The sequence below is a fragment of the Drosophila serrata genome, unplaced genomic scaffold (genome assembly GCF_035046125.1).
Source record: "Drosophila serrata isolate PLE 108 unplaced genomic scaffold, ASM3504612v1 contig_382, whole genome shotgun sequence".
Taxonomy (NCBI): Eukaryota; Metazoa; Arthropoda; class Insecta; order Diptera; family Drosophilidae; genus Drosophila; species Drosophila serrata.
Genome location: NW_028257280.1, coordinates 3,437,111 through 3,456,767, shown reverse-complemented (window position 1 = coordinate 3,456,767; position 19,657 = coordinate 3,437,111). Strand labels below are relative to the sequence as shown.

The 19,657-nt window shown below is 43.1% G+C and overlaps 5 protein-coding genes across 8 annotated transcripts in view; 2 read left to right on the top strand and 3 right to left on the bottom strand.

Moving 5' to 3' along the window:
- Positions 1–40: 40 nt before the first annotated feature.
- LOC110186447 (uncharacterized) lies at positions 41–1,839 on the bottom strand. The gene is made up of 4 exons (XM_020955631.2): positions 1,605–1,839; positions 566–1,542; positions 393–503; positions 41–333 (listed from the first exon to the last, which is right to left on the bottom strand). The coding sequence occupies exons 1-4, from the start codon at positions 1,719–1,721 to the stop codon at positions 216–218; spliced, it is 1,323 nt and encodes a 440-aa protein (XP_020811290.2). The 5' UTR covers positions 1,722–1,839; the 3' UTR covers positions 41–215.
- A 28-nt stretch (positions 1,840–1,867) lies between these two features.
- Positions 1,868–6,633, top strand: Zaf1 (ZAD and Architectural Function 1). The gene is made up of 9 exons (XM_086839899.1): positions 1,868–2,086; positions 2,142–2,557; positions 2,623–2,865; positions 2,922–3,009; positions 4,036–4,660; positions 5,220–5,365; positions 5,424–6,061; positions 6,115–6,249; positions 6,311–6,633. The coding sequence occupies exons 1-9, from the start codon at positions 1,976–1,978 to the stop codon at positions 6,519–6,521; spliced, it is 2,613 nt and encodes an 870-aa protein (XP_086696025.1). The 5' UTR covers positions 1,868–1,975; the 3' UTR covers positions 6,522–6,633.
- On the bottom strand, positions 3,138–4,782 carry LOC110186448 (uncharacterized). Its single transcript, XM_020955632.2, has 6 exons — positions 4,509–4,782; positions 4,332–4,448; positions 3,769–4,268; positions 3,573–3,707; positions 3,393–3,503; positions 3,138–3,338 (listed from the first exon to the last, which is right to left on the bottom strand). The coding sequence occupies exons 1-6, from the start codon at positions 4,641–4,643 to the stop codon at positions 3,212–3,214; spliced, it is 1,125 nt and encodes a 374-aa protein (XP_020811291.2). The 5' UTR covers positions 4,644–4,782; the 3' UTR covers positions 3,138–3,211.
- On the bottom strand, positions 6,549–8,222 carry LOC110186446 (uncharacterized). The gene is made up of 4 exons (XM_020955630.2): positions 7,952–8,222; positions 7,120–7,898; positions 6,815–7,060; positions 6,549–6,759 (listed from the first exon to the last, which is right to left on the bottom strand). The coding sequence occupies exons 1-4, from the start codon at positions 8,099–8,101 to the stop codon at positions 6,630–6,632; spliced, it is 1,305 nt and encodes a 434-aa protein (XP_020811289.2). The 5' UTR covers positions 8,102–8,222; the 3' UTR covers positions 6,549–6,629.
- A 926-nt stretch (positions 8,223–9,148) lies between these two features.
- Positions 9,149–19,657, top strand: part of Jupiter (microtubule-associated protein Jupiter) — a 32,774-nt gene continuing 22,265 nt past the window's right edge. For 2 of the 4 annotated variants that reach the window (XM_086840460.1, XM_086840455.1), the window contains exon 1: positions 9,156–9,311. In XM_086840460.1, coding sequence (XP_086696586.1) covers positions 9,271–9,311 — 41 coding nt within the window. In that variant the 5' untranslated portion in view covers positions 9,156–9,270. Of the gene's footprint in view, positions 9,312–19,657 lie in introns of all 4 variants that reach the window. The other 2 variants (XM_020955798.2, XM_020955800.2) reach the window with 2 other exon arrangements.

Genomic DNA, 19,657 nt, shown 5'->3' with positions numbered 1-19,657 from the left:
AATATATCGATTCATAGCGAAATATAAATATCAAATTAAATTTGAATTGTAATTTAAAGCATTTTTTTTTTATAATAATAGTTTTGAATTAAATTTAATTATAATAGCACACAAGTAGCTTATGAGTGAACTATATCAGTTAATACCAACTTACGTTAGAACAAACTAAATTCCCTCATAATTTTATAATTTAAATCGTACATTTAAAGTTTTATTCAGTCCGATTCGAGTTCATCTTTATTATTGGACTCTGCCCGAAGTGCATGCATTTTTGATCGCAAATGAGCCTTTAGATGAGTGTTGCGCTGGAAGGATTGTTCGCAAATTGAGCAGCTAAAAAATAAAAAATTACTTAATTATTTGTCCTCAGAAAGATCACAGATGTTACTCACGAATAGGCCCTTACACCGGTGTGTATCAGCTCATGCCGCTTGCGTCCTGAAGCCGAGCTAAACGTCTTATTGCAGTGGGTGCAGCTATATGGTCGGGCATTTGTGTGAATTCTGGAAAGGATTGACACAGCTAGAAATGAGTGAACTCGGTATAGATTCGTCGGTTAGCTTGCCTCTCGTGGATCACACGGGTGGTGCTGTTGTGAAAGGTCTTAGTGCAGTATCGGCAGGCGTAGGGTCGCTCGCCATTGTGTACGATTCTCTGGTGCAACGACAGGAGGTGGTCGGTGTAGAAGCGTCTTCCGCACTCCTCGCAGGCAAAGTTCCTTATGCCCGTGTGCCGGAGCATATGCAACTTGAAGTTGCTCTGGTCGGTGAAGTGTCGGCCGCACTGCTCGCAAACACAGTCGCGCATGCGCTGCTGCCGCTTCCGCGCCACGATCTGTTCCTCGGTCATGTTCTTCCACGTCACATACGGTTTCTTTTTTCTCGGCTTCGCGGTTGTCGTCTTGGGATCCAAGTCAACGCTTCCAGACTTCGATGTGCTGCCACGTGGGCGGCCGCGTTGCTTCACTGACGCGGGCTGTACGGGAGAGGCTGCACAGGAGTTATCAGAAAAACTGTCTCGCTCGAGTTCACCCTCATTTTCTGAGGTATCCGGCTCCGGGTCCGGCTGAAGCTGTCTGGAAGAATTTGGAAAGGAGCCGTCTGTGTAGCAGTCCTCTTCGACTTCATCCTCAGAATTCGAAATGCGATTGAAAAACTCTTCTGGTTCGGTGCTGGTTTCGTAAATGGTTTCGAACTCTTCGGTTACAGTTGCCTCCAAAGTGTCGGCCTCCTCTTCCGCTACGGCTGGCTCTTCCCCGACGTCGAGACAAGCGTCGAACTCATCAAAGAAATTATCCTCCTCCTCAAGGGAATCGGGGGGTACCGCGGCATAGTTGTCCTCCTCCTGCTGGAGATCACATTCCTCTACCTCCTCCTCCTGATCGCCTGTCTCCTGTTCAAAGACTTCCCTTTTGGGAATCTTGCCTCGCTGCAGCAGATCCTTCTGCGTTTGAATGCACCGTTCCCGAAACACTATGGCCAGCTTCAAGTCGTGCAGACAGCAGCCACAAATAAAACTGGGCAGCGCCGGATCATTATTGATCTACAAGTACAGGTAAAAAAATCCTTTAATTGAAGGGAAAACACTATTTGGTACAAACTTACCACGGCGCCGGTCACCTGTACAAGGTTTAGCAGCATTGTGGCGTTCTCAATGCTGAAGAGATTCTTTGGCCTTGTGTGGTAGATGACGCCGGCGCAAGTCCGGCACTGAAATGTCATTTCTAAGCTTGGCTATGATATAAAATTAAGTTTAGTGCGAGCATAAACAAAAATTTGTTTTGAGAAAACGCGAAGGAATCAGCTGTCTTGTTATCAAAGTTATCGATAATTGCGCTCAACCAGGGGCAGGGGTGTAGTAAGGGGGATCGATACACTACAAATCCCGATTATTCCCACCTCCATGTCACGCACACTATCATACTGACATGGAACGTAAACAATAAACAATTAACTTAAAAATAGAAAAGCTCAAGATGCGGAGTAAAAATTGTCGCGTTTGCTCTGAACAGGAGGCTACACTCAACCTTTTTGAGCCAGAAAATAATCACCTGGTTCGCCAAATTCAATCTGTTACGGGAGTAGAGGTAGGTGGCAGTAAAAATTGAAACAATTAACTTATTTTTACATTCTAATTTGCAGCTAAGTGATAGAGCAGAACTCTCCAGACACCTATGCCTGGTTTGCCTAAACGATCTGAATGCAGCTATTAAATTCCGCCAACGCTGCATTATTTCCGAGAAGCAGAATCTTGAGAGGATCGACGCAGCCCTCAAAGATAACTCAACAAAAGAAGATCAGAACGAGGATATAGATGACACCGATATTGAGTTGTATTTCACGAAGAAAGATGAGGCAACTTTGCTCCTGGAGACCAGCGAACCCATTCTGTTTCCAGGAGAAGTTGAAAAAGAGGCCCCCAAGAAACCAAAACCAAAGCCAATTGGCCGAGGTGATCGATGTGTCTGCGGAGATTGCGGGAAAAGCATCAGCAGGTCCAACTTTTTAGAGCACAAGCTCAGGCACTCGGGCATCAAGGATTTCCATTGTCAGTTCGGGTAAAGCTTGAGAGTGAACCCCTTACATGGAAGATGGTTTTAATACCTATTTTTCTTCATGACAGCTGTGGCAAGAGTTTTGTCACCCGCAAGGAACTGATCCGTCACAATCGCACACACACGGGCGAAAAGCCCTTCGCCTGCAGCTACTGTCCTATACGGTTCTCGGATGAAAGTGCACGACTGCAGCACCATCGACGCCACAGGGACGAACGTAATTTCCATTGTGACGTTTGCGATAAGAGCTTCATCAGTTCCGGCTGCCTTAGCAAGCACAAGGTGATGCACTCCTCGGAGAGGCTGTTTAGGTAAGCTTACTCGTATTTTTTAACGTTTTACCAGTTTAAAATGTGATCCTTTTCAGTTGCGAAATCTGTGATAAGAGCTTTCATAGGAAAGCTCATCTGAGTAACCATTTGACCACCATCCCTCACCTGGAGAAGGCGAGTTGTGTAAAATATTGACAATCTATTGTTATTTTTTATGTTTAAAATATTAAATTATTAATTTCTCTAAGATAACTTGAAGCTCAAGATTGGTTCTCTGATCTCTCCCTTCAACTTCATGACCAGAACAATTCTTTGTAAACGGACCATTTGTACTCTTTTTATTTACAATTACTAATAATAATAAGGTTTACGTTAATTGCATTCGTTAGGGACTAGTACATAGCATAGCCTCGTTATTCTGGTGTTTTCGCATAGTCAGTTGGTGGGTCATTGTCCCGATATGCTGCTCTAGCTGATGCTTACGAGAGAAGTTCTTATTGCACGGTCGACATCTAAAATTGTAAATTGTTAATAAATATTCCCATCAGGTCGAAAAGTAATCTTACAGGAAGGGTTTCTCCCCCGTGTGGGTGAGCATGTGGTTCTTAAGCACATTCGAATAGGAAAAGGCTTTGCCGCAGGTGGGGCAGGTGAAAGGTCGCTCGTTCGTGTGGGTCCTGCAAGGCCAACAAGGGAATTCATAAATTTAGTAAAGCTTCTTGTAAGGGGAGTGTCTTTGGCATCACCTCTCATGACGTATGTTAGAGCTGCGGTCTGCAAAGGAGCGGTTGCAGTATTTACACATGAATGGCTTTTCGCCCGTGTGCACACGAATGTGGCGATTCAGCTCAGAAGGACCAGCAAACGTTTTGCTGCAGATTCTGGAAGATGTATAACCATAAATATAATTCCTTAACCACATAGCTCTATAGTGATACCCACTCGCATTCGAACGGCTTTTCGGCCAGGTGGCGACGCATGTGTATGTTCAGCGCCGCCCGCTTCGAGTAGATATTGCCGCAAATCTCGCACATGATGTTCGTGGTGGACTCCTCGGGTGAGGACTTGCAGCTTAAGGGCACAGACGCCATGTCCTGGGTATTTCCTTGCGTTAGGCCACCAGCAGAGTTGCGTGGTCGTCCACGACCCCGCTTGCTGTGTCGGGTCTTACGCACCTTAGTCTTGTGACAGTGCTCCCCGGGATTGTAGTCACTGTCGCTGCCTTGCCGCTCCAGCAACTCGTTTTCGTCCAGTTCATCCGCCGCGGCATCCATTTCGTACGGATGCTCCGATTCCGCAATGCCGTCCTCCAGGCGCTCCTCCAGCATGGCCTCCAGCTCCATGCCCTCCTCCTCGGTATTGATGAAATCGCTGGTGGCCTCGTATATGTACTCCGCTACTATGTGCGGCACCTCATCTGTAGGCTCGACCTTTAGCTCGGCCTGGCATGAGAAATCGGTATTCCCTGGTTCAAGGGGGTCTAGCGTTCACGGCGGCCCACTTACCTTGACCACATTGGTGGTGAGCGCCACCTGGCACAGCCTCCGGAACTCATGCGCGTTTGTCAGCTTTTCCAAGCAGTTCAGGCACAACATGCTGGGAATGTCCTGCAACGGCACGAGCTGCAAACCCAGAGAGGAATCAATGGTATTCGTTGCACAGGTGCCTGGTAATCAAGTTACCTTAATGCTGACCACTTCCTCCAGCTTGCGGACCAGCTCGCGACACTCTTCGTCCTCGTCGTCAAATAGAGGCGACATAGTGTCCGCGTTAATGTGGTCTGTCAAGCAGATTCTGCACAGCATAAACTCGGGCATGGTGGCTCCGTTTTGCAGTCAGTCGGAAAAATTCGAGAAAATAAACAAAGCGTCTGCAGCACTGCCTCACCCAGGGTTGTCAAACTGATACAAGCTGCAAGACTATCGATGGTGGTAATCGATTGGTATCGATGAGGCACTGTCAAAAAAACGAAGGTATGTGATTAGATAATTAATACTTATTATCTAAAAATGATTGGGTTGCGGTTTCAAAAATTTGTCGGGAAATTCTTTGTATTTAGTTTAATGATACCAAAATACTAATCTCTTTCCCTGCGAAGGTTCCGATGAATGTGTATAATGCCGACAAAATGCAAAATTAACGATTACTGACTTAATTATTGTACATAAAATATATTTAAATTTATGCAAAAGTTGAAAAATAAAAACAACCTTTTCAATTGGATTCTCTGTCCGTTTAAATAGTTTTTTTTTTCAGAAATCACCTATATGCTCACAGCCGATAACGACTATTAGTTAAAACTATCGATAGGCTGTTACCATGTACCATACATGACAGCCCTACCATCTCTAAATACGAAACTTTATTTTGAATCTGAATTTGGGAATCTTAAGAAAAAAAGGTGATTTATAATAACCCCATGGAGATCAGCATTAAGTGGAGCATGTGCCGCACCTGCACGACTGAGAGGTGCTCCACACTGCGGCCGCTGTTTGAATCCGAAGCCGTCAAGCATTTGAATCAGCATGCCGGCCTGGTTGTGAGTGTAAACAAATACAAATTTAAAAGTAGTTTACACATCAATAGTTACAATTTAGGTAGAACAGAACGATGGTTTGCCCGATCAGATATGCGCGGATTGTGTTGATAAGCTGGAACAGGCCCACCGCTTCTTTAAGATGTGCAAGCGTTCCGATGAGCACCTAAGGAATCTCGTGAGCAAAACCATGTCCTCGGCTGCGAGTCTCAAGACAACGAGCGTCACTGATACATCCCCTCCGATCCAAAGAAAGCGGGCCAGAAAGCAAGAGGTCAGTGCACAGACATGCATTTCCTTTCAGGACTACGATACTCCCAACGAAACCCTTAAAAAGGAGGAAAACAGAGTGGACTTTGTGGAGAAATCGGAAGCGGATGAACTTTTGCCCATAGATAAGTCTCTCTCGACAGAAGAGGAGAATAGACTAGTTTTTGATGAGGAATACATCATTATGAATACGGAAGAGCGGATCTATGATAATGACTTTGAAGCCACCTCCTCCCAGGGCAGTTCCATAGCCATACACAACGGAGCGTGCTCGCAGGAGGCTAGCGAAGAAGAGAGTTTCGGGCAAAAGTCAGATACCGCCTCTGAGGACCAGCACAAGTGCGAAATCTGCAGCAAGACGCATCCTAATACTTCCCAGCTCAAGTCCCACATGCGGAAGCATCTCAATGAAAAGAGCTATGAGTGCGAGTAAGTGTTCAAGCTATTAAGTTAACAAATGAACTGTTTTATGTCGATTTTAGGGTCTGCGGTAGACGCTTCAACGCTGCCTGCAACCTGACTTCTCACATGCGAACCCACACGGGCGAGAAACCCTTCATATGTGCCTACTGTGAGCGCCGGTTTGCCGATCATAGTAGTCATCGCAAGCACGAACGGTAGGCTGCTTTTAGTTTCTTAACTTCAACCTTATACATCTGGCTCTTTTCTTAATCTTAGGATACACACTAATGAGCGCCCTTACGCCTGCAACATTTGCGGAAAAGCCTTTGCCTTGTCCACCTCTCTCAAGGCGCACTATATGACACATTCCTCCGAAAAGCCCTACAAATGTCAGCCCTGTTCGAAGTCATTTCGCCTGAAGCATCAACTGACGGCGCACGAGAAGACGGATGCGCATCGCATGGGCTGCGGCGGATTAGACAGCTAGCTAATAAGTACAAAGAATACCATAAAATATGGTAAACAGTTCATCTGTTTCATATAATCTCTTAACAATACTTGTAACTAACTTAAACTAAGCATAAAACGTAGGACCTTAACTGTCCTCACAGTCTTCGGTATGGGCCATGGAATTCATCAACTCAACTCGACTGCGATGGGTTTGAGTCGTAAGGTGGGCCTTCAGCTGGTGCAATAGGGTGAAGGACTTGCAGCATGTGTCACAGCTGAAGATAAACTTTATTAAGAAAGATATTTCTTTTGGAGAGGCTACTTTCCTACCTGTAATTCTTCTCGCCAGAGTGGACCAGCCTGTGATTCTTGAGGATAGCAGTATGCGTGAAGGTCTTTCCGCATTCCTGGCAGGCGTAGGGACGTGTGTTGGTGTGGACTCGCTCGTGTCGAATCCTTTCGCTGCGATCGTAAAAGTGACGGTCGCAGTGGGCGCACTTGTACGGACGCTCGCCCGTATGTCGACGCATATGCGAGCGGAGCTCTCCCTTTTGGCGGAAACCTTTGTGGCAGATTCTGAAATGCATAAACAAGACTAATAAAACCAAGTCGTTAGATTCTATTTTCCCACTTACTCGCACTGGTTTGGCTTGTAGTCTGTGTGAGCCATCATGTGGGCCGTGAAAAGGGACTTCTTTTCACAGACTTGACCGCAGAGGCTGCACGTAAATGTAGTGGGCTGCTCGCCCTCTTGGTTTTCCGCTTTGATCAGCTTTCCTCTGGCGCCCTTCTCCTTTCGCTTTACCTTGAGTTCGCTATCGGGCTTGCGTGGCCTCCCTGGCTTGCGCTTTGCCAATGGCCTGGCGGTCTGATCGTGCGATAGTGAGAGGAAGTCGTCATCGTTAAGATCTTCCTCATCGAAGTCAACTTCGTAGTAGTCTTCGTTCAGCAGAGAGTTATCGTCAACGGACTGGCTATTGTCTTGGACATATGCTTCCATCTGTGCCCCATTCTCGTAGGGGTCCATTTGACAAATTAAAACCTGGTCAGCGCTGTCTTTGGTATGCTCAGCTTCCTCTTCGACCTGATCAGCCATCACTAAGTCGGCGATGTGGAAGCCTTCCTGCGACCTCGAAGAAGCATCTTCCAGCTGATTCTGCTCCATCTCTTGGAGGATCTCCTCCTCCTCGTGATAGGTGGATTCAGCGTAGTTAAGTTGCAGCTTCTCGTACAGATACTCCATATACTCTGAATCGCTGGCTTCAGCCAGATACGCCGGTCTCTCTGCGTCCGGACAACTCGAAACCCAAAAAACCTGAGCATTTAGGCATAACTGCCGAAAGTTGAACCACATGTCTACGAATTCGCAGCAGCTGGTGCAAGCGGTGCCGGGCATCTGGGCAGACTCGCGAATCTTTGAAAAATTGGACTAGTCAGTTGAGATTCGTTCTATGGACACCTACTCACTCTTATGCCAGAGCACATCTGCACCCTGTCGGCCAGCCGATTCTCGCCCTCCGATTGCTCTTCGAACAGAGAAGTCATGGTGTGCTCCTCGAACTCGCCCATGCAAATCCGGCACTTTACCAGCATCACCGGCACAGTGGCGGTATTCATCCTGGCCAGCAGTTGGAAATGGTAGAAGGAAGCAAGGATTTTGACCAAATTTTTGTAAACAAAACAAGATAGCGATGGACAAACGTCGATACACCGATATTATCATTGCGATATGATTTGGCGATGTTCTTACATTTTTAAGTCTAGTAGTAACATAAAATATATAAATATTCTTTAAATTTACCAGAAAACCCATATATTTATGTCAATTATAATTAAACTAATTCAGTCAGACAATCAACACGCAAACAAAAAGTTATTTTAGAATCTATACATGACTTCCCTTATTCCATAATTTTTCAACCGAGATTTATACTTATTTTAGATTAATTATTTTATATAGTTAATATTCAAATTTGATCACAAACGATGTATATTTGTATACATTTTGCGATAGTTTTCTTTTCTATGCACAGGAACATAAATATAATTGAACATCGTTAACGACATGGATTTGTTCAATTTACATAATAATTTATTTAGTTCTATTTTTCTAGTAAAATATATAGCTATAATTTTGAGTCGAAGGTGTAGTATTATATAGTACATTAAATCTTTACAAAAATTCAAAATTCTTTTTCTTTAGTTTACACAAACATTAATATAATAATTTAAAATGTATTAAAAACACAATATCTTAGAGTTAATGATGTTGAAAATGACGCTGTTATGATTTTTTTTAATTATCCTAAAATTTTTACGACAACCATAAAAAAATTCTAAAATATCGACTAAATGACTTAAGAGTGTCGCTTCATAATTCCCAAAAAGCAAGGCTTTTTATTGCTAAATTTAAGGAACTACATTTCCAAATAATAGAGTTTAGCTGTATTTTAACTGGAATTTTTTAATTAAAACATTTGGAATTTTTCCCTAATCTGGCTTAATATCTGGTTCTTGGGAATTCGACCCCAAAAGTGAGAATTCGACCCCATCTATATGTAAACGTGTAGAACGGCATTTTAGACGTGTAGGATGTAAAATGTTAAGTTACAGTTTCCCAGTTTAGAGTGACCAAAGGAAGTATATACAAAAATACAAAAAAACATATAGCAATTCATATGTGGCCACACAAAATACCGCGCATTTTATTGTTGGATTTTCGCGTTTCAAGTCGTCTGCGCTCGTGTTTTTTTGTGAAATAATAATAATTCAAACTTAATAAAAAGATGATCTCCAACTGCGATATCACCGAAAAGTCCAGCAGCAAGTAAGTTAACAATAAAGGATTGCCGGCGTTTTTTAATACGCTGTGTGCGTGTGTAGTGCAGTTCGAATTTGCAGATTTGCAAAAACAATGCCCTGGCTTTTTTGCTCCGTTTCTTTTTGTGTGTGCTTCCTCCATCTATCCTCTTTTAGAAGCGGGGCGAACCGGCATTTCCGTTCCAAATTTTTGCCTTATTTATTGATCTTTTAATGGGTTAATTTTTAACAAGGATCCAGATCTGTTCCAGTGCTCCTTTTCCATTAGCCATTGTTACTGGAAAACGCCCTTAACAACCGATATTTGATATTATTTAAACCCCCCCGCTGTCAATATATGTACATGTGATTGTTATTAGTGTAGGATGGCTCAGCTGCAGCAGAGAAAAATTGACCATTTTGAGTAGTGGCAACAGGAAACCCTCGGTACAGTGGAAAATACTAATTAGCCTTCTTAACTAATTTGTGGGAATTGGAATAAGTAAACATTACTTTCCAGAAAACCATAATACTTTGTTTTAATCCGACTTCCAGTATCGTTTACAGAGGGATAAAGCCCAGCTTGATTTCGAGAAATCTACGGTTCCAAGCAATTTTATTTCCAATCAAAAGTAAATAATAGATTATTTTCAGCGATAAGTGCGCTTTCCTGTTGACATAACGAAATTATTCGTATTATTTTTAGAACTCATTATTTACTAATCCGAGAGTTCACTGTGCCATGTTTGCCTGCATGCGTGTGTTTGTGTGTGTGTGTACTTGCATACAGTGGTGGTTCTAGTTAAATGCACACTGCAATGTCAGCAAGTGTGCCAGTTTCCCAGCTGCCCCTAGCCCTCGCTCCTCCTCCGCCTGTCTTTCTACCCTAATGCCCGTATCGCTCGATGGACATCTCAAAACCCTCCCCGCTATCCTAACAGTTTTATGACTGCAATCGAGGTGGCGCTTGTTTTTTGTCTTTTTGTGTGCTCTGTGCCCGTTTCCAAATTGTTGGTCAGCCAACTCCATGATAGTGCCACCTAACCAAGTAGTTGGGGGTACACCCAATAATTACATGTTTTTAATGGTAAAATATGCTCTTATCAGTGGGTCTTTCATTTCTATTACCCTTAAAAATCCCGGGTAAAAACTGCAATTAAAACGGCTTTATATGTATACTAACCAAGGGATTTACATACATAATAACATTTCTTCTAGATATATATTGTTTATAAACTCAGATTTATTTGATATACGTTAGGTAAATCCACCTACGAGGCACAAACCCTAAGTAAATATTGAAGATAAAGTCTTGCTTATTACCAAAATCCAAGTATAGGAATAGTTGTACTAAAAAACGGCCTTTCAAAACAATTAACAATGTTTAATAGTTATGTTAAATGCAGTTCCAAGCCATTAAATTCCACATTAGTATTCCCATTTTAACGACTTTTAAATGTTTTGTGAAAAACAAAATAAAACTGAGGCATAAATTGCACCTAGAACCCACTAGAAGGAATAGTTTTACGACCTCTTTAATGTCAGCGCATAAAACAAAGTTTTAAACGATTGTTTGCTGTAAACAAAAGTGTGCTTGTTGAACATTGATGAATGATTTAAATAGCTCAAGCTGCAGGCACCTGCTTCCCCGTGCTTGACCTTTGCTAATTTGCCGGATTCCCCGAAGCAAACTAGCTCGAATGTGCTCCAAATTGGCTCCTTGAGTCATGCGGATTTCTGCCTGCAGCTGTTTCGGTTCGCACTTATCATCATAATACGGGTAATTGCGGCGATAGATGAGTAATTGCGATTGAAATCGATGGCGTACTCTCCGCCTCGCCACCACAGTGGTGGCCAGTGATTAAGGGCAGTCGTGTTGGAGCTCCAATTCCCGGTATTGGGGGATAGTTTCGGCCATAATATCGTCACGTGCCGCTGCCGCTATAGCTGCTCCCGAAAGTGCTTAACTATATTTAAGTATAGTCACGCGATCAGGCTAATGCAGAGAGTGAGTACATATATACATATATGCATGTATTTGTATTGGGATATGTATCTGGCCAAGAGCAACTGCAGCGGAGTTTGAGGCTGAGTGGCAAGTGCATTGAACCCGGGACACATTGCATGTTCGCCTTCTGGATGTTGTTGTTTGACTCGCCATAAAACTAAATGTCGATTTTGATTGCCTAGCCGCGGCGACTAGTTTTGTGCTGGCTTCGGGTGCTCGGGTTTGGGTTTGGGTTTGGGTTTGGGCCTCAGCCCTAGAATGAGTCAATGGGTCTAATTCCCTGCAGAACCGCCAGAGAAAGCCGCATAGCCGGAGAATGCAGCCAGCCGCACCCAAAATGGAGACAGACGACGGGCCCACATTAATCCGACATAGAAATAGTGATAGATTTACACTGAACGCTTTTATTTAATGCCAAAGAATGGGAAAGAAGGGTTCATTAGTCTAAAGCTATTGTATTGGTTTGCTGACTATGTTTTTAAAAGATTATGTTAGGTAGGAAGCCTATTTCCATTACTAGTCACTCCTTTATTAAACATTTCCGACTTATTTCTCCACTTTTTGCCAAGTGTAGAGCTGTCAAAGGAGGAGTTTACGAGTAGAGTTAGTCTGTCACTGACGCATGCAACCCACACGATAAGCAACCCCGACCGAGGCCATAGTAGTAGTAGGACATATCTGTCATATGGCCCATGCCTTTCAGTTTCCCTTTTTCCCTGCTCCTGCCCCCGAAAATGCATTTGTCTCTAGATATTGGTCAGGGTGGGCCTTCCTGCCAGATAAATGTTTTTTTCGTGTAAATTAGGGAAGCCCTAGCGAGTCACGTTTCCTGTTCTTCGCATTCCGCTTGCCTCCTGTGTGACTCATGCCCGATTGATAGATGATTAATGGAGGACGCAGTACTTTGGCCCTGACTAACCGACTTCTTGTTTGCTCTTCTCTCTCTTTGCAGGTAAGTCCATATTTACGCCAGGCAGTGTCCTTATTTGGATGTAGTTCCAGTACATAAAACCCACTAGATGGATTATTGGCTACCGTATAAGTGGACCTCAAGGCTGTCTGCCGGGGCCAATGCAAAACGCAAAACGCTCCACTGAGCAGACAGCCGTCGTCTTTTGGTATCTGGTATATCTCTTTGTATCTTCCATTTGCTACGAGGAAGCCGAGGCACTGAGTGACAATTTCGGCAAAGAAATAACATTTCCACTATAATTGGGCACAGCTCTCGAGCTCACTTTCGGTAATTGTTGTTAAGTAATAACGCGTCACTCGCCGCTGGCTTGGCTTGGTGGACCATTAGCCGCCTTATATGGCCGGCCTGTTCGATTACCCGTTTTGCATAGAGCCTATCTGCATCAGAGTTTTGCCATTTGCAGAACGATCTGTTTGCGTCGCAAGTCTGCCTTCTGGCAGTTGTTGTACATGGGCGATTACCATTATGGCTGTGCTCTACGCCCTCTGTTTGGAGGCGCACACATGAAGGCAAAAAAATATCGCAAAGAAATGGTATGGTATTTTCATTTAAATATTGATTGATTTAGGTGATCTTCAAATCATTGTCCAATTAATTCTTTACAGTATGATATAAAGAGATTGTGGCTTGACTATTCCCACTTATAGCTCTATAAATCTGACCGCAAGTGTGCCTGCTTCTATCAACTTCCTCTGGCCCTGGGCTGGTTATGAATTTATTGCTGAAACGCCGCTGCTGCCTTGGATCGAAAGACGCAGATCCCTGAGTCAGCAGCGTCGTTTGCTGATGGAAAACCTTTCAGCCGATTTTCTCTCCAGCCTCGCTCTTTGTTCCTCCAGCTGGCTCTGGCACTCAACTCGTAGCGTCGCGTCGCGTCGCGACTTGACTCCACTCCGGGTTAAGTGAGTTGCTCCCACACACTGGCGCGCGGATACGATGTATTTATAAGTTTGCATATTTGCATTGTGGGCTGTGCGCTCCGACCGTATCTGCAGGCTTCACACGTTCCATGGCGATTTCTTTGTAGGATTTGGTCTGCGTCGAACAGGGTGTGTTGTTACTCCTTTGTTACAGCCAGACGGGACGCTTGCCTGGCTGTGAATCACTGATGAGTTGCTCCTGGGCTGCTCAATTATGCGATTAACCCGCTACCACCTGCATGCCGATGTATATACACACAGACACACTCTCTGGCAAAAAACTGCCCTTGCCGGCTGACTTTTGGACCTTGAAATCTGAAATCCAGCCAGCCAGACGATGCCACCCCCGTTCTTGATGATGATGAAATCCCCCAAGGACTAAGAGGGGCGGCAGGCAGTTGTCAAAATTGCAAGGGTTGCTGGCTGCATTTGCAAGTGCACTGGCTGATGAAGGCCTCGTCCTCGTCCTCGTCGTCGTCCTCGGCCTCGGTCTCGGTCGCGGCCTCGGGCGGATCTGGAGCAGGAGCTGGGATTTGTGAAAGTGAATTTTTGCTACTCCACTTTTTGGTCTGGCAAGGGATTTCCTGTCACTGTTTGAGGGCAGCAACCACCAGGCATAGAAGAGGCTTCTCTGAGGGTTGATTTTTGCACTGCAATTGCCTGGAATTTTACAAAAATTAAATCAATTTGGATTTTAGCATGTTCTTTGTTTCAAGGAGGAAGGGGGCGAGCAGCCACTTGGACTGTCTGGCCTTAGAAAAAAAACCTAGCAGATCTTCTAATAGACAAATAGAGAAATTTGAAAAATATCCCCTATGAGTAATCTCCACTTGATATTCTTTGTTTTTTCCGAGTTTCATACTTCACCGCCTAGATTCAATATTGATTTAACGAGCATTTCTTGTGGTCAACCGTAATATACATAAATAATCAAAGAACCTTTTGTCTCCGGGCACACCCCAGACGAATATCTTTATGCTGATTTCTGCACTTCTCTGGTGTTCTCGGGGAGTGAATTAATTTGCTCTTAATTGGCCGTCAGGCCATAATACCCATAACTCATGACCAGCTAGGCCCAGGCCCAGTTGCATAGCCAAAGAGATCATTTCGAAGATCTTTGCGCTGGAGAACAAACTGGAAACGCTGCGAAATGCGACTCCAAGCGAGAGTCAATGGCCACAATCTGGGTTATTCAATGCAAATTGTTTTTTGTTCCGACAACGCCCCAAAGTTCCCCAAAGAACGATCTTTTGGTTCGGCGATAAAGTTAAGTTGAGGTCGTTTAAGAGTTATTTTTATTTTAAAATGTAATATTTTCTGCAGAGTACTAGAAATACCCTACAAATGAGGAAAAAAAATTTTGTTTTTTTTTTATAGTTATCTTCCGAGTTATGAGCAATCTTTTAAGAAACCCACTTCTTTTATCTCTGTAGATGAGTTATTTTGACATTCAATTAATTGAAACTGGTCTCAGTGGCCAATTAATTCTCATTTAGCGGCGATCTCCCATTGTTTCGAGACTGCACATTCATGTGTGTTTGCATACAATGCGTGTAAATGTAAATGTTTGCTCCACATTATTATTATTATTATTTAAAAGCTGAGATATGGCGTGTGTGCTGGCTACGCTTCTGGAGCAGCAGCAGCAGTCCGCTGTTTTGTGCCAGATCATTGCCACAGCTGCTGTGTTTAGAGACTCGAGATACCGAGACTTGCAGCGATCCGAGTTTAAGCCAAGTCCATTGACTCGATACTCACGATGATTACGATGATGACAAGAGAAGTTTTTGTCCATAAAGTTCGTTCACTCTTGACACTCTGACTCTGAAATGGATAAAAGGAAAAGGAGAGAAAAGAGTGGAAGCTGGCAAGATTCGCATGCAAACACTGCATCCGACAGCTCATCCTTCTGCCTCATCCTCCGCCTCCGCCTCCTCCTCCTCCCGTTTTGTGCCGCGTCATTTGTGCCAAGTGCCTGATGGAGCACCATCGATGGCAATGCGTTGGCTTCCTCAAATCGCTGCCAAGGGATCAGCTCGCAGCTAGAGAAAAGGCGACTGGGTCGTCTTCGCCGTCGTCTGCTGATGATGATTCCAGAAACGATCCGTAAGCGAAAACAGGTTCTCCCAACTCCCGATTCCAAGTCCAAGTCCAAGTCCAAGTCCAGCCCATTGCCGCTTTCTTCCGTTCCGCTAAATTCTTTTGTCTTTGTCGCTCTGCGAGCAGAATTCCGCGAGAGAACCGGCTGTGGCCATGGCTGTGTGGCAGGTGCCCCACTTCTTGCTGCCCCCCAGTATCGGAAATTAATTCCTGGAATTGTTTTCCCCGCCAAGTGAGCGGTTGATGATTAAAAAACAAAAACAAATCAAATGCTGCGGGTCTATAGGGAGGAGAACCCTTCGATTTTGATGTGATTATCAGGCGTAAGCCCGGAATCTCAGTCCATTGTTTCGTAGGCCCCCATAGGGGTATCAGGCATAGGGAAATTCAGCTTGAGTTCTACTGCCTGATTGCCTCGCTTAAAAACACAAGCGGATGTATACAAAAACCCAAAAACAAAGTCGATAGGGAGCCGGTCAAAGATAACAGATGCAGATGATGCCTAAACACACACAGACAGGCACACATACGCACACGAGTGGTATTTATTGAGGATGAATGCAGGCAGACAGGGGTTAAGTAAGGGTCGAAGGTATACCGGCATAACGAAGATAAGAAAAGCAACACAGGACTAAGAAATGAATAAAAATATTAAATATTTACGGGTTCCTGAAAATATATTCTTCTAATTTCATTTTTGTAATATTTTTATTTTTAAATATTTTAGAAAATTTTATTGAAAGATTTCTACAAAATTGCTTTGCCTCTGTGTGGCGCCATCTATACAGTTTATTTAGCAATAGCTTGTCTGGAAACTCTGAGGCTAGTGCATGAGCCACCGCTAGATGTCCCCAAGTGGCAGCCAGTATAACAGACTGTCTGTAAAATACATGTAAAATAGTGTAACATGTATAACAGTAGAAAATGTATAACAGATGTCGTCATTGTTTATCGACAAAGTAATGTAAAAACCATGTCAAAATTCCTTTGGTTAAAATTTGTGTTTAAATTAAATTCAAATTTAGTTGGTAAAACATGAATTTAAACAAAACAATAGTACAAAACTAAATCGATAATTGAAGATTTAAATTTAAAATATTTTTTTGAGCCATAATCGATCATCTTCTTTGACTTATTCTTATATAAAATCCTTGAATGTCGTTAAGCAAAGTTTACTTTTAATTCTGAAATGTAACAAATTCACTTGTTTTAGTTAAATCTAAATTATGTGCACTAAACTGCGATTTTTTATTTAATTTTGCAAAATTGTGACCGCCTGTCCGAAATGACAGTTGCAATTTATGTGCAATTGGGGAATATCAGTGTCGTCGGAGCCGCAGCCGTGATCTATCGATAAGTGCGTTTTTGCAGCTGGTTGCCGCGGTGTGAGTTTGATTGATTGATTGATGAGTGGACATGATGGACTGGCCATCGAGATGAATTTGCATTTTGCACATTTCGTTAGCCGAAAAGGAATGCCAGCCCGCCTTAGCCTGCTGTCTGTCCCAGTTGGGAAAATCGGGGGGAAGCCTCCAGAGATCGAGATCGAATGAGCTTGATATGCCAACCCAAGCACTGAGAGAAAAGATCGTTGCCTAAATAGCAATAAAATGTGTTTTATTATAATATATAATACCTAATACCTATACACAAGCATTTTGATGAATGATTTAAAAGTCGTCTTAAAAATAAGTCTCGTAAATCGTTTCAAGAATGATTTAATAGTGAATTTAATGTTTTTTTAATAGAGCTCAGTTGAACTCGATTTATAGAGCTACTTTCTGAGCACCGATCGCTTTTTGTGTTGCCGCAATAGAGTGTCGAATTATTACGTGCCGCATTAGCTGCGATTGTTGCAATATATTTTCTATGATCTCCCATTTCCCCGCTAACTCGGGTCATTTGTCTAATATTTTTTTTGTTGGTTTCAATGGAGGCTCAGTTCGTGCCGCTGCAAGTTGCAATGTTGGCTGTGTTTATAGCATTATCTGCACACAGAAATCGGCGTAAATAATTACCATCGTTTCGCATCTGAGACGGAGTTGGCAGCAGAACGAAAGATGGAGTGAAAAATAGAAGAGTGGAGAAAGAACGGGAATTCCTAATTTAATAGTAATCATAATGAATGGAATGCATTCGCAGCAGCTCCCAGTCCGAGTCGGAGTTGAAGTCGGATTCTGGGCCATCTCTGGGGGAGAAGCTATGAAAGCCGGGATCTCTCTGTGTGTGTGTTTATATAGATCAGTTTGCGTTAGCGTTTCGAGATGAGGATGAAGATGAAGATGAAGATGAGATTCGGATTCAGATTCTGGAGCCTGGCGAGCTTGGAGGCTTGAGGCTCAGCTGCCTTCAAACAAAGCCATCTTGTGCGCGTTGCGTAGTGAGAACCAGTTGCCGCTGCTGCGTGGAGCATATAGCATTTGATTTAGTTTCCAGGAATTTCAATTAGCTGGGAAATGGGCAAATGCATTCGGCCAGACGCTCGCCTTGCGGATTATCTAAGATCTGCTCTAAGCTGGAAAAGAATTCCAAGCCGGGCTTAGCTTTTGTGTCAGCGGCGACAGCTGCATTTTCCTCTTGGCCGTGCACGTACCGTCCGAAACATATAATTCGAATGTGAAAAGTGCTGACACACACACGCGATTAAGCTCCATTGAAGCCCCCACCAGAAGACCGCTTTTAGTGGCTTTTAAACTGTGTTAACGCTCCGGTAGGGAAATATTAGTCAGCGGCCAGCGACGTGAGTTTCCCAGAATAAGCCATAAATTCGTTGACATTGCTCGGGGTCTCCGGCTTGGCTTGGCGTTAATTGCAGACAGTACTTGTAGGTTGATTTGAGAGATATATAGCTATATATTTTATATATACCTCTGATTTATGGTTTAATCCTTGAAGGGTTTCCAATTTACTTCTTTTATATACTTTTCTTCAACATTCCATGAAATTGAAGCATTTTAAAGGTATATTTTATTTAAAACCTACTAGCAATATCTTTATAAGTATTTCATATACATTTTAATAGGTTTTTATCAACTTGAATTTATAAAATATATTGTTTCTTAAACATCTTTCTTTTTCTTAGTTTATTCACTTTTTTCTCGTGCCTTCTTAATGATTTCTTGAGAATTTATAAATTTGTGCTTAGAAAGCATTTTTTGATTTTTGTTTTCTTCTCTATTAAAAGCAAATCTAGCTTGAAGCGTATAAATTTATGATTGTTTTTCTAGCACTTGTTCCATAATAATCACGTTCACAACTATTTTCAATGTCAGAGACATTGTTGTGTGTGAGAAGATTCTCCCACACACAGATTATATGCCACAAAATACACCCAACCTAAGGGGTATCATTAAGTCTCAAGCTATGGGAGTGCGTTCTTAGTGGTTTTAATTAAGCAGACAGTGGAACAAATTCAAACTCGGTCTGCCTTTCACTCGCTCAATAAACAAATAATAATTCAGAGCCCCTCGTCTTACCCCCTCCGTCCGTTTCGCTGGCTGGCTTTATGTGCAAACTTTTCACTCGACATCTGCTGCTGCTGCTGCGGGGAGAGAGAAATTGTAACCGAAAACTCTGAAATCTGAAATCCAAAAACCGAAACCAAAAATCCCAAAATCCGATTGAGAGCTCCCAAATTGATCCGCAATTTCGTCTCTCGACTTTTGGGCTAATGGCTAAGCAAACACCCAGCTCCCCCATTCGATCCGAGTGGAAGTTTGGAGTGCGCCGAATCACGCACTGCACTTGACCATTATCCATTATACAAATGCAGCCTGGTGGTGGGGTTGGGCATCCATTCCGCCTCGAATGCACCTGAGACATGCGATCATCATCCGATGGGGGTTGGGGATTCGGAATAGCTGCGAGTCCATTGCCATTGCCATTGCCAGATGCATTGTTGCATTTGAATAACACGGCAGATGGAGAGTTTTGTAACTGCCGCTGCTGCTGCCGTTGCTGCCTCTGATGTGGCTGCTGCAATTACTCATTTTGATGGGAAATCTACAAAATCCAAATCATAAATATTTCAGAGATTTATGGAAAGCTGATTAGTAGCTGCAGGTAATGATATAATCCTTGGTTTAAACAAGAAAGAGGTTGTACATATATTACTATAAATTGCTAATGTCAAAGGGAAAAGTCAGAGTTATTTCAAGAAATATTGATTAAATAGGGGAGCAAATTTAATATAAAGACTGCATTTAAATATTTCTAAACTTTTATCTTGAAACGATCAGAGTTTAGGCTACAATTTCCAAGTTTATAGCTCTGCAAATTACTCAAGTTGGTTAACTACAAGTTAGAATAGTTGGAATTCTCTTTTAAATTTGATAAAATTGTTTTGGCCCCAACATTCGACCATGTGTTCAGGT

Excerpts from the sequence above, each read along its gene's own strand:
- LOC110186447 (XM_020955631.2), bottom strand. The coding sequence starts at position 1,721 with ATGACATTTCAGTGCCGGACTTGCGCCGGCGTCATCTACCACACAAGG. Across the intron at positions 1,543-1,604 it reads TACAGGTGACCGGCGCCGTG|ATCAATAATGATCCGGCGCT; the intron begins GTAAGTTTGTAC and ends CTGTACTTGTAG. Across the intron at positions 334-392 it reads ACCGGTGTAAGGGCCTATTC|CTGCTCAATTTGCGAACAAT; the intron begins GTGAGTAACATC and ends TTTATTTTTTAG.
- Zaf1 (XM_086839899.1), top strand. The coding sequence starts at position 1,976 with ATGCGGAGTAAAAATTGTCGCGTTTGCTCTGAACAGGAGGCTACACTC. Across the intron at positions 5,366-5,423 it reads ATCAGCATGCCGGCCTGGTT|GTAGAACAGAACGATGGTTT; the intron begins GTGAGTGTAAAC and ends GTTACAATTTAG. Across the intron at positions 6,250-6,310 it reads AGTCATCGCAAGCACGAACG|GATACACACTAATGAGCGCC; the intron begins GTAGGCTGCTTT and ends TCTTAATCTTAG.
- LOC110186448 (XM_020955632.2), bottom strand. The coding sequence starts at position 4,643 with ATGCCCGAGTTTATGCTGTGCAGAATCTGCTTGACAGACCACATTAAC. Across the intron at positions 4,269-4,331 it reads TCACCACCAATGTGGTCAAG|GCCGAGCTAAAGGTCGAGCC; the intron begins GTAAGTGGGCCG and ends TTCTCATGCCAG. Across the intron at positions 3,708-3,768 it reads GAAAAGCCGTTCGAATGCGA|AATCTGCAGCAAAACGTTTG; the intron begins GTGGGTATCACT and ends TACATCTTCCAG.
- LOC110186446 (XM_020955630.2), bottom strand. The coding sequence starts at position 8,101 with ATGAATACCGCCACTGTGCCGGTGATGCTGGTAAAGTGCCGGATTTGC. Across the intron at positions 7,061-7,119 it reads TACAAGCCAAACCAGTGCGA|AATCTGCCACAAAGGTTTCC; the intron begins GTAAGTGGGAAA and ends TATGCATTTCAG. Across the intron at positions 6,760-6,814 it reads TCTGGCGAGAAGAATTACAG|CTGTGACACATGCTGCAAGT; the intron begins GTAGGAAAGTAG and ends GTTTATCTTCAG.